The 13,274-nt window shown below is 42.4% G+C and overlaps 1 protein-coding gene across 2 annotated transcripts in view; it reads left to right on the top strand.

Annotated features, from left to right (window-relative positions):
- The first annotated feature begins 424 nt into the window (after positions 1-424).
- The window catches only part of YWHAE (tyrosine 3-monooxygenase/tryptophan 5-monooxygenase activation protein epsilon), a 54,069-nt gene continuing 41,219 nt past the window's right edge, over positions 425-13,274 (top strand). The window contains exon 1 of one of the 2 annotated variants that reach the window (XM_030294874.1): positions 425-607. In XM_030294874.1, coding sequence (XP_030150734.1) covers positions 544-607 — 64 coding nt within the window. In that variant the 5' untranslated portion in view covers positions 425-543. The remainder of the gene's footprint in view (positions 608-13,274) is intronic. The other variant, XM_030294872.1, reaches the window with a different exon arrangement.

The raw sequence follows: 13,274 nt of genomic DNA on the forward strand, positions 1-13,274 counted from the left end.
TGAAAATGTCCCAGGACTGGGTTTGGCTGAAAAATACAGGAGCAGGTAGGACAGAAGTTGGTTTCAGTGAGGAAGGCCTGCCATTATAAAAACCGTTACAGCCTCTGGCTCTCTTCCCGCACGTCCAGGCGTCGGCCTTCGGTCACAGCCCAGGCTCCCTCGCTCACTCGCTTCAGGAGCCGTCCAGGCGGCCTCCCCCGCGCTGTCTCTCTCTTCCCTCAATCTCTCGGGATAGTTCTCCCTCCCAGCCGTCTCAGTTCCCGCCTCAACGTTCCAACGCCTGCGGAGCCGACGGAGGAGGGGCTTCTGGCTGGTTCCAGCCTCTTCGGGCTTTGAGCTCCTGGACCCGCCCCCCCACCCCCCCGCGCCAGTTGCCAGGGAGCGGTTGCCATAGAGCTGAGCAGTTGTCCGCGTGCGCAGGCGGAAGTCCCGGATTGAGGCGCCGCCATTTTTGCTGCCCAGACACGGAGCGAGAGGCTGAGAGAGTCGGAGACACTATCCGCTTCCATCCGTCGCGCAGACCCTGCCGGAGCCGCTGCCGCTATGGATGATCGGGAGGATCTGGTGTACCAGGCGAAGCTGGCCGAGCAGGCTGAGCGATACGACGGTGAGTTGGGGGGGTTACGGGGGGCTGGAATTCTCGGACCCTCTGCCGCCGCCCACAGAGGCCGGGAGCAGGAGACAAAATGGCGGCATCGTCTCCGAACCTGGCCGGGGACGTGGATTCGGGAAGCAGGAAATGGCCTGTGGGCTCCCGGAGCGGTGGGAGGCTCCAGGCCCAGGAATTTGACCCCTTTGGCGTCCTCAGTTGCAGACACTCGCGGGCCTGGAGGCCGAGGCGAGAGGGTGGAGGAGTTGGTTGTAAAATGGCGGCTGGGGGGGGGAGGGCGAGTCCCGGGGCGGGGGAGGGGGAGGAGATGGCGGGTGCTGTCTCCGCGCGAGCAATCCCCAGGGGAACCTCTGGGCCATCTTGGGATGTGGCGAACAATTGGGTGGGGTGATGGGGGAAGAAACACCCGTCACATGGGGGAGAGTGGCACCAGGAGCTGCAGCGCGGGCGCCTTTGAGGGAAATATGGCGGGTGGGGGCGGTGGCTTTTCCCCGGAGGCCCAATGTGGGGCGGCGGCTGTGGAGTCTCACAAAGGAGAATCCTTGCGAGCGGAGGGCTTCTTTGGGTTTGTGGTGGAGGGCCGTCTTGGGTGAGGGGTGGGGAAGGACAGAGTGGGAATCACTGCAGTTCATCCTTGAGCGGAGGCCAGCTGAGATGCTGCGATCGGATTTCCTTTCCGTAGGCCGGCACACCTTGTATTGAGTGATTTTTAGACTTTACGTTCAATCAACCTTGCTTTCTTCTGGGGAGGTCTAGAAAAACCTCGCTCACGGTCCCTTTCCTCGGACTTATCCTGGAGAGTTCGCAAGTTCCTGTAATCATTTTCTGGCATCGTTAGCTGGGGACGGCGTGGGGGGGGGCAGGTTCTGGTGGATAAAGCATTGAACAGGAAACAAGGAGACCATGATTCTTAGTCCTTTGAATGCCCGTGCCTCAGTTTACCAGTTTGTAAAAATGATGACTTTACTGTTTATAGTTACCATTATGACAAACGAAAAGACCTGTTGGAAAATAAAGTTATTTCAAATAACGTTTAATAACTGTATTTTGGTTGACTCCCCCGGCTTGGAATGCGTGTTTGTATTTAACGGGGAGGTCGTAACCTACCCGAAGCCCTCAGCTGAGGGTTTGGTTATTGGATTTTGAACATAGGGCATCCCAGCAGATCGTATTTTCTCTTTTCTATTTTAAAGAAATGGCTTTGTGTACAGATTTGAACAGTTCTTTGTTCATTGCTCCTTTGCCCCTAAAGGTTCTTGAGTCATTTTTTTAGAACTTGATCGAAATGTCCATTGTGTCTGTTTAGTCGTCAAAGGGTGCTGCTCTTTAAAATTGCCCTTACCTCCTCCATTTTGGACCTAGGTAACTTGAATTACCCCACATCCGTTAAACTGTAGTATTATAAAAACAAAAAACCTTATATGTGGTTTCTGTGGTTTTAATTCTGTTCAGGGGTGAGACAAGGTTGGAAACAACCATTGATCTTCAGATTTTTTCATAATTACTGAAGCCACTTATTTTTCAAAATGTTATGTAGGGCCCATGCTTTCCTTGAATGCCAGGTTGGTCATGTGAATAGCCTCAGGGGTAGTCTCAGTATATCATCATATATTAGGATTCAAGAATTTGAAAATTAGAAAAGGTCAGGAACTCCAATTGCATTTCGTAAATTCTTACATACCTATTTGTATTGAACAAGGTTTTTGTTGGAAGGGAGAGGGAAATAAGATGGGGAAGTACAGCTCAAGGTCAGATTTGTCTTTATTTCCGTGTTTAAAAGTGAAACAATGTAGGTGTGCTCCTTGTGGAAGTTTTTCTTCATCCCCCTTAGGCACCAGATAGGTTCCTCTCAATCTATTAGTGTCCTTGGGGGGAAACTTGAAATTATATTTGAATGCTCTCTGGTCTGTAAGGATTTAGGCTCAAATTCTCAAGTTAGGATTTAGGTTTTGCCAAAACCAAGAAGGGTGTGGAAGAAGCTTTTTGTTTTTAATTTGTTTTAAAACTGATTTTGGAAGCTCATGATTGTAGCTTCCAAGCAAGTGATGGTTTAGTGATAATATTGGAGCTGGGTGGTGAGTTTTAACCAAAGCCCTGTTGGTTATTGAACATAGTGTTATCTAGAGAGAGCCACTTCATTAAGTTATTTAAACGTTGTCTCCTTCAGGATATAAAGGGGGAAGGAAATAGGATCTACCAGGTGGGAAGGAACTCCTGTGACTGTTGGGCACAAGATAGGAATTCATTGGGAAGAAGAGGAAAGCAGTCATCAGGAAGCAGCCTCTACCTGTGTCCACTCTTTTGTTGAGTGCAATAATTCAGTTTTGTGGTGACAAAAATTCCTCATAGTTTTAGTCACTGAACAATATGTGGTGTGAGGAGTAGAAGAAGTGCATTTGAATGATTTGTTTTTGGGTTGGAAGTAAATACTGGCTTTTCTGATTCCTGCAGTATCTGTTATGTTGCATACTCTGTTGAACCTAATACTTTTTTGTAGCATCATTTAATTATATTCTGGGGTATTGGAATCAATTTATATGGATTATTTAATGGTACTGGAGGAAGAGCTAAGCTGTGTTCAGGAAAAGGACACTTGGGGGTTGCAGATAGGAAATATTGAAGTTTGGGGTAGGAGTGTTCACCTTGGAGATTAAATCTAACAGCATCACTTAGTAGTCTAAGACATAGGTTTTCTAACATTTGTAGCAGTTTTAAGCAAGCCTGTTACCTTTAAGCATTTCTGAACCAAGTCTTAACATTCCCATATACACAAACCACAGTAGTACAGAAAAGGAAAAATAAAAGCGGAAAAAGTGCTTTTCACATTTTTCAGAGTAGAGGGGTCAGCATAAAGTACATTGGGTTTGTGGGGTAGTTGCTGGTTTTGTCCTTTCTTACCTTTTCCCTGTGATGATTGGCTCCTTGTGGGGTAGGGGTAAAGTTTAGATGGTCACTTCTGATTCATTCTCTGTGTGAATGAATGCATCTATTCTGAGTTATTTACTTGAGAGCTGTCCTTTTTAAAATACCAGAGCCTCATCTCTAGCTTATTCTATAGTCAGTGAAGGTGGGAACATGTTGTGAATAAACTCCTTAATAGATGTTAGGGAGAGAAAAACGGATAAAGAGTAACTTTAGTAATGAGTTTAAAGCAGGTTACTATCAATTCTATGTAGGGCAATAATAATTTTTATTATTGCTATTTCAGTTAATGGGAGTTAACTTTATTGAATGTTTTTTTCCCCTGCCTAAATATAAGCAGAATTGGATAACGCAATTAAAAAAAAATCCCTTCTACAGGTAACCTTTAGCCTTAATTTTAAAACAAACAAAAATTTTTTTTTTTTGTGGGGCGCCTGGGTGGCTCAGTCGGTTGAGCCTCCGACTTCGGCTCAGGTCATGATCTCACGGTCTGTGAGTTCGAGCCCCGCATCGGGCTCTGTGCTGACAGCTCAGAGCCTGGATCCTGCTTCAGATTCTGTGTCGTCGTCTTCTCTCTCTGCCTCTCCCCCGTTCATGCTGTCTCTCTCTGTCTCAAAAATAAATAAACATTAAAAAAATTAAAAAAAAATTTTTGAATGTTTATTTTCAAGAGCGAGCGAGAGCCCAAATGGGGAGGGGGGGGGGACACATAATCTGAAGCAGGCTCCAGGCGGGGGAGGGGCAGAGAGAGAGGGGGAGACACAGAATCTGAAGCAGGCTCCAGGTTCCCAGCTGTCTTCACAGAGTCCAGCTAAGGGGCTTGAACTCACAGACCATAAGATGACCTGAGCCGAAGTCAGATGCTTAACTGACTGAGCCACCCAGGTGCCCTAGCCTTCATATTTAATTAAATCGGATGCTCTTTTGTGTTTACTTTAACATTTAAAATACTTTTTTGTTTAAGTAAACTGTACACCCCACATGGGGCAGGAATTCATGACCCCAAGATCAAGAGTCGCATGCTCCACCAACTGAACCAGCCAGTCACCCCTACTTTAGGCTTTTGTACAGTATTGTGCACAGTGGGCAAATTTCAGTTTATTTTGTTGGCTTCCCAAACTATGGAATATAATGAAATCATTGTAATTTGAGATGATGGGAGTAAATTCTTACTATTGCGGACATTCCTAGGCATCCTTTTCACCTTTATTTGAAAAGGTCTCAATTTGAATTCGAGTATGGTCTAGAACACATAATCTGAGCAAAATTTGGATTCAGTAAGTACAAACAAACACGTTGAGAGTCTGTGCAAACAAGCAGAGTTTTCATAATTGTCTAATAAGCTTGTTCAAAGGAATATGAAATATTTAAAACACTCCTGGACTTTAACCTGGTATATATAGCAAGTGAAATATAGAAAGTGAAATTTCAGTTTGGTAACTTAATGTATCTAATTTTACAAATGAGTTACCAATACTTTAAGAAGATGATCTGAGAACATTATTTTTATTTTCTTAAAAAAATTTTTTTTAATGTTTATTCAATTTTTGAGACACAGAAACAGAGCGTGAATGGGGGAGGGGCAGAGAGAGGGGGAGACACAGAATCCGAAGCAAGCTCCAGGCTCTGAACCGATAGCACAGAGCCTGATGCGGGGCTCGAACTCACGGACTGTGAGATGATGACCTGAGCCGAAGTTGGACGCTTAACCAACTGAGCCACCCAGGCACCCCTATTTTTATTTTCTTAAAATTTATTTATTTTGAGAGAGCACGGATGCAGAGAAAGGGAGAGACAGAATCCTAAGCAGGCTTAGCACAGAGCCTGACATGGAGCTTGAGCTCAGGAAACCGTGAGATGGTGACCTGAGCTGTTATCAAGAGTTGGACACTTAACCCAACTGAGCCACCCAGGTACCCCTGAAAGCATAATTAAAAAAACTTTTTTTTTCATTTTTTAAAGTTTATTTATTTTGATAGAGAACGAGTGGGGGAGGGGCGGGGGGGAACAGAGAATCTGAAGCAGGCTCTGTGCTGACAGCCCAGTGTGGGGCTCGAATTCACAAACTGCGAGATCATGACCTGAACTGAAGTCAGACGCTTAACCCACTGAGCCACCCAGATGCCCCAAAAGCATAATTTTTTAAAAAGTTTTGATGATTTATTTATTTATTTATTTATTTTAATTTTTTTAATGTTTACTTTTGGGAGAGAGAGTGTGACCAGGGGAGGGGCAGAGACAGAGAGGGAGACGTGGTCTCCAAGCTGTCAGCTTAGAGCCTGATGGGGCACTGGAACTCATGAGAAGCCACATCATGACCTGAGCCGAAGTCGGAAGCTTAACTGACTGAGCCACTGAGGTGCCCCCAAAAGCATAATTAAAAAAAAAAAAAAAAAAAATTGTTTTTTTTTTTTTTTTTTTTTTTTTTTTTTTTTTTTTTGAGAGAGCACGAGCATGAGCAGTGATGGGGCAGACACAGAATCGGAAGCAAGCTCCAGGCTCTGTGTGGGGCCAAACTCACGAACTCCGAGATCATGATCTGAGCTGAAGTCAGATGCTTAGCCAACTGAGCCACCCAAAGCATTTTTTTTTTTAAATTTTTTTTAACGTTTATTTATTATTGAGAGACAGAGAGAGACAGAGCGTGAACAGGGGAGGGGCAGAGAGAGGGGGAGACACAATGTGAAACAGGCTCCGGGCTCCGAGCTGTCAGCACAGAGCCCGACTCTGGGCTCAAACCCATGAAACGTGAGATCATGACCTGAGCCGAAGTCAGATGCTCATCTGAGCCACCCGGGCGCCCCTAACCCAAAGCATAATTTTTAAAAAAAAAAAATTTTTTTTTTTAACGTTTTTATTTATTTTTGGGACAGAGAGAGACAGAGCATGAACGGGGGAGGGGCAGAGAGAGAGGGAGACACAGAATCGGAACAGGCTCCAGGCTCTGAGCCATCAGCCCAGAGCCTGACGCGGGGCTCGAACTCACGGACCACGAGATCGTGACCTGGCTGAAGTCGGACGCCTAACCGACTGCGCCACCCAGGCGCCCCAAAGCATAATTTTTAAAAAAGAAGGCTGTAAGGCTGATTTTGCAGCAATTTTTTTTTTTTTTTACTTTATATTTAAGACGAGTGTGTATTTAAACAGCAATGACAGGAGTAGGGTAAAGGCTAAACTTTTAGACTTTATAGAACACATTTATCTAGAATTTCACATTTCACAAACCTCTTTCACAAACTTTTTTACTTATATCATGTATCAGTGAACTAGATAATGTTGCTTCCATTTTATGGTTCAGGAAAGTGAATTTGAGATTTAATGTTTTTTTTTTCTCTACCACATGACTGGTTGGCTAGTAAATGGCAAAGCCAGAACTTGTCTGCTGACCTTTAGACCAGTACTCTTATTTCTTCTAAGCCACTCCTAAGCCACAAAAGAGACCTATGTGTAACTAATTAAGGTAGTAAGCTGGGAATGCTGTATACTTATTTTTTTAGTAGTTCAAATAATGTGTCTTGGTGCTTGACTTGTATCTGTCATAAATAGTAGATAAAACACCTTCACGCTTTTCTAAAGAAACCTCGTGTTTTCAAAACAATTCCATCTTAGGACACCTGGCTCAGTCCGAAAAGCATGTGATTCTTTAATTTTTTTTAACATTTACTTATTAAAAATATTTTTTAATGTTTATTTTTGAGAGAGAGGGAGGGGCAGAGAGAGGGAGACACAGAATCTGAAGCAGGCTTCTGGCTCTGAGCTGTCAGCACAGAGCCCGATATGGAGCTCTAACCCACGAATCGTGAGATCATGACCTGAGCTGAAGTGGGTCGCTTAACTGACTGAGCCATCCAGGCTCCCCAACGTTTATTTATTTTTGAGGGAGAGGGAGACACAGAATCTGAAGCAGGCCCCAGTCTCTGAGCTGTCAGCACAGAGACCGACATGGGGCTCGAACCCACAAACCGTGAGATCGTGACCTGAGCCGAAGTTGGATTCTTAAACGCTTAACCCAGTAAGCCACGCAGGTGCCCCATAGTGTGCGATTCTTGATCTTGGGGTCATGAGTTTGAGCCCCACATTGGGTGGAGAGATTATTAAAAAAAAATAATAAACTTAAAAAAAATCTCATTTTAAGGCACAGTGAATGAAGTTAGAATGAGGGATTTTAGGTAATCTCAAAATGTGTGTTTGCATACGGTTTCCTTGGTTTCCTCGGTTTGTAGAGTCTGCTGAGGTATGGCCAGGCATTTCTGCAAATTGCTTTTATTTAAAACCTCTGTCCACCCCCTCCTTTTGTCTTGATGGATGCAACCTTTAAGTTAATGATTTAGTCATAACACTTTTAGGAGGGGGAGAGGTTGACAAATGATTTGCAAATGTTGTTCCAAATACTAGCCTAGAGAGCTGTCATACAGAATCCATTAAGGGGTAGTGAGGAACAGTAGCAAAAAGTTAACGTATACTGTTTCTGAAATGGTCAGTTAACAGCAAATTGGTTTGCCAACATAATTCTGTGGTTTGAACTCATTAACTAAATATTCATGTTAGGCTACATAATAATTGGGTCATAATAACTGCCATAATAATTAAAGGGCCATCATAATTTATCATTCAAATCAGGATACCTTGAAACGAAGGGGTAGCAATTCATAATAGTGCTAAGACCGTAAGCATAAACTAGGATTGTTCGGAGATGCAACTTGCCTTACGGTTATTGTACTTAAGACCATTTGTTCTTACTCATCTCATTTAGATTCATACAAACCACCAACCGGTGGACCTGACTGATAGTGTCAAAGCCAAATATGTTAGTTTTATGTCTGTCTGTCTTGAGTAGATCTGTGTTTTTGATGAATGCAGTGGTTAAGCTCAGGTCATGATGTCAGTTTGTGTCAGCTCAGAACCTGCTTTGGATCCTCTGTCTCTCTCTCTCTGCCCCCTCCTCCCAAAAAAACACCCCCCCCCGCTTGTTCTCTATCTCTCCATCTCTCTCTTCCTCCCCCCCCCCCCAAAAAAAAACATTAAAAAAGTCTTTAAAAATACTTGACATAGGTGTTAGTAGCAGTGTCTGTCCTAAGCTTGGAAGATTTTCCCCAAGTACGCTTCTATAGTCTAACCCCATACCTTGTTATGACCATTCTGTTTAGAACACTGAATTGTTTAGTTTAGAAAACATGACCATGATCCTGGTTTATCTTGTTTTAAATTTAATCTTCAGTTTGTAGCCCTTCTTCCAGCCATTTAGCTACAATAGCTGGGCAGATCTGTCATTGGTAAGCTTGATTTGTGATCAGGTCAGGATTTTATCCAGCTAAAGCAATATGAAATATGTTTAACTTTCATTTGTGAAATTTCAAAGAGACACGTTGCATTGAAATTTATGACTATTTTCATATTTTGGCAGATGTGGTATAGTGCAAAGGCCTTAGAATCCTTGCATTCCTTGTCTGTAGAAGGGCAATTAATGATTACTTGCCTTGCCTGCTAATTTACAGGGTTATGAAATTATGGGTTCATTAAAGGGCAGAGTATTCCTGTTTTCCGGTGTGAAAGATGAAGTAAAATTTTGCTGTGGATATACTATGGTCATATTATAAGATGAATTATCTCTTTTGAGTTATTCCTAGCAAGTGTACTCTGGTGGTGTTAGTCTCTAAGTTACATTTGCATAAAGAAATTAGTTCTGAAAATCCTTAATTGTAACTCAGATCTGAATATTTGCATATCCTAAAAGTGAAGGTTGTCCAAATTATTCCGAAGCAATATAATACATAATTTGACCATGTTGAGCTGGTCTGTAGTTCTTTTGATACTAATTCCAGGTTAATATTCAAGAGAATGTTCATGTCTCTCTGACAAATAAAACACCTGTTGTATGTGGATCTGGAATGAAAGATTCCATAGAATAAAAATATAATTTAGAATTAAAATATTTTTGCTAGCAGTCTTAAGATTACTCACTAGGAACATACTGATACTATCTATAGTAGGTACATATAGTGTATATACTACCTATAACCAGTTTTGTGAAATGTGATTCTAAAGGCTTAATGTAAGCTTTGGGCAGTGAATGGGTTCTGATTAATAAAATGCTACCAATTAATACTACTTGTACCTTGGTGGTTAGTCATTGTATTTATTTGTTATAATGTGTTGTTTTAAGTAGTAAAACTTTATGAGAAGAATATCATGAAAATTTCAAAACACTGTGTGTTCTTTGACTAGGAAATATCACTGACAGTTATGATTTTATTTTTTAAATGTTTGTTTATTTTGAGAGAGAGCCCATGTGTGTGTGAGTGGGGGAGGGGCTGAGAGAATTCCAAGCAGGCTTCACGCTGTCAGCACAGAGGGCTCAAACTTACGAGCCCTGAGATCATGACCTAAGCCGAAATCAAGAGTTGGACGCTTAACCAACTGAGCCACCCAGGCGCCCCAGTTATGACTTTGTTTTTAGAATTTGCAAAAGGAATTCATTAATACAAAATCTGCAGAATAGGTTTCTTTCTCACAGCTTTAAAACTGCTGAAATTTTGGTGAAGGTTTCTTGGCTGTTCAGAGACTCAGAAGAATAAATGAAATTAGTAATAAATTTGAATGGTGTAACCTTTCTTTTAAGCTGTATCAGTACAAGGGTTATTTTTGGTGCTTTTTTTCCCTGATGTAGTCTAAAACAAATGTGTCTTCTAATTCTGCAAAAATATGACAAAAGATTTAGACCTTGACCTTTTTTTTTCCTTTTTTCCCCATATGTCAGTGTCTTAGGTCGCTTATCTTGCCAATCTCTTTTCTTTTTATTAAAAAAAATTTTAATGTTTTTATTTATTTTTGAAGGAGAGACAGAGCATGAGTGGGGGAGGAGCAGAGAGAGAGGGAGACATAGAATTTGAAGCAGGCTTCAGGCTCTGAGCTGTCAGCACAGAGCCTGACACGGGGCTCGAACTCACGAACTTGTGAGATCATGACCTGAGCTGAAGTTGAATGCTTAACCGACTGAGCTACCCAGGCACCCCTCTCTTTTCTTTTTAAATCTCTTATTTTCTACCTCTGTTTTCTCTGCACCTCATTTTTTTGATTCTACCAAGGCTTAACATTTTTGGCTGCCTGAGGGGATATCCTCTTAAACTCTTGGAAGAGAAAACTCCTGTTTTGATGGAGTCAGAGGGAATTTCCCACTTCCCCCAATCGTGAGACTAATGAGAGTGGTACTTCTTTGCAGTCAAAATTGTAGAATCTGTAGAAGGTTGTCCTATTTAAAACAAACTTTTTTTTTAAAGTTAATTTATTTTGAGAGAGAGAGAGAGAAAACGCACAAGTGGGGAAGGGGCAGAGAAGAGAGAATCCCAAGCAGGCTCCGTGCCAGCGGTGCAGAGCCCAGTGCTGGGCTCAGTGAGATCATGATCCGAGCTGAGACCAGGAGTCCTGACGCTTAACACACTGTGCTACCCAGGCACCCCAAGGTTGTCCTGTTTCTACCTAACAGAAGCTAGTTGGGAATGTTTTAAAGTTCTTCAGAAGGCTTACACAAGATTTTTTTTTTTGCCTGTTTCTAGGGAAGATAGGAGTTAATTCTAGAGTGAGGGGTGCTTCTCTTTAGGCTGGTACAAGAAGAAAAAAATTGTACTCGAATGTCAAGATTATTGTGTTTTGAAAGCCTTTAGTATTCAGAGTGTTAAAAGTAAGTTCCAAAGGCATTTGACAAATACATAATGAGATCCAACTATGTACCAGGTGCTGTTCTAGACACTTGGGATTCATCATTAAACAAAATAGACGAAGGGTCTCTTCAAGGAGTTTATATTGCAGTGAATGTATAAACGTTTTTAGAATTATTTCTTGTTAGTATGTGTAATTGAGTTAATTTGAATTAGTAACAACAGTGATGTTTAATAAAGGCACCATACCTATTGCTGGTCCCTGTCCTGTATCAAGGACTAGAAAACTACAAATGTACTTTATTGACTGCTGTTGTCAAGTAGTGCTAACAAACTGAAAAGCTTTAAAAAGTTTTCATTGACTCTGTGATAATAAAATTCTATAATAACATCTATTAATTATGCCAGGTACTTATTATTTCTCTCAATCCTCAAAAAAAAAAAAACCCCTGCAAAGTAGATATACCACTTATTTTACAGGTAAGGATTAAGAACATTAGGAAAGGTGGCAGTAAATAGGTAACATCACTGGGATGGATGTTGCACTCCCAGGCTCATAGCTTCTGTGCTTGTATGTAAACATTAGTCCAGTTTCCTTGAAGCTCTTATTTCTGTTCCATAGATTTTAATTTTGTAACTTAGAAGTTCCTTTGAAGAGTCTTTTGACTTAATTTCTCTGTTTAACATTTTTTTTCTTTTGAGAGGGAGAGTGGGGGAGGGGCAGAGAGAGGGAGAGACAGAATCCCAAGCAGGCTCTCCCAAAGTGGGACTCAAACCCACGAACCGTGAGATCATGACCTGAGCTGAGATCAAGAGTTGGACATCCAACTGACTGAGCCACCCAGGCGCCCCTTTGTAAAAAAAAAAAAAAAAAAAAGTTTGTTTAATTTTGAGAGTGCCTGCGCGTGAGTTGGGGAGGGGCAGAGAGAAAGAGGGATAATCCCAAGCAGGCCCCGAGCTGCCAGTGCAGAGCCTGATGGTGGGCTCAAACCCACTAGTTGTGAGATTATGACCTGAGCAGAAACCAAGAGTTGGATGCTTAACTTTTCTGAGCCACCCTGGGCGCCCCTAGCATTTTCTTTCATAGGAAGGAGACAGGGGTGTGGAGGTCGAGTATATTTTCCAGTGGAGAGGCAACAAGAGATAGTAGAACAAGCACTGGACAAGAAGTCATTAAATTTAGGGGGAGGTTTGTTACGTTCAGATTTTATGTGGATCACTCTCTTGAGACATGGTTACTTTCAAGGCCTGTTTTTATCATCTGTATAATGAGAGATTTTACTTTATTTTATTTTTTTAGTATTTATGAGAGTATGTGTGCGAGCTAGTGGGGAGAGAGTGAGACTTTTCTTTCTTTTTTTTAACCTTTTTTAGTGTATTATTTATTTTGAGGGAGAGAGAGAGTGCGCATGTGTGTCTGTGAGAGAGACAGTGAGTGGGGGGAGGGGCAGAGAGCATCCCTAGCCAGCTTCCTGCTGTCCGCAGAGCCCAACAAGGGGCGATCTCACAAGCTAGGAGATCCTGTTCTGAGCTGAAATCAAAGTTGGACGCTTAACTGACTGAGCCACCCCAGACACCCTGAGAGAGAATCTTAAGCAGGTTGCACAGATAGTGTGGAGCCCGACTTGGGGATTGATCCCACGACCCTGGCTGGGATCACAAGCCGAGCCAGAATCAAGAGTGTGACACTCAACCAACTGAGCCACCCAGGCACCCTGAGAGATTTCTTTTCTGAAAGTTATTTTATGAATTTGCAGGCTGAAACTACTTTATTTATTTATTTGTTGTATATATTTAAATGTTTACTTTTGAGGAGAGTGAGTGCAAGCAGGGGAGGGGCAAAGAGAGGGGAACAGAGGATTGGAGGCTGGCTTCCATACTGACAGCAGAGACCCTGATGCAGGGCTCGAACTCAGAAACTGTGAGATCACGACCTGAGCTGAAGTCAGAAGCTCACCTGGGGGCTCTGAGGCTGCAGCTTATAAAAAAAAAAAAAAAAAAAATTTTTTTTTTTTTTGCATTTATTTTTGAGACACAGAGAGTGAGTGGGGGAGGGGCAGAGAGAGAATGAGACAGAATCAGACAGA

Source organism: Lynx canadensis, chromosome E1 (assembly GCF_007474595.2).
Source record: "Lynx canadensis isolate LIC74 chromosome E1, mLynCan4.pri.v2, whole genome shotgun sequence".
Lineage (NCBI taxonomy): Eukaryota > Metazoa > Chordata > Mammalia > Carnivora > Felidae > Lynx > Lynx canadensis.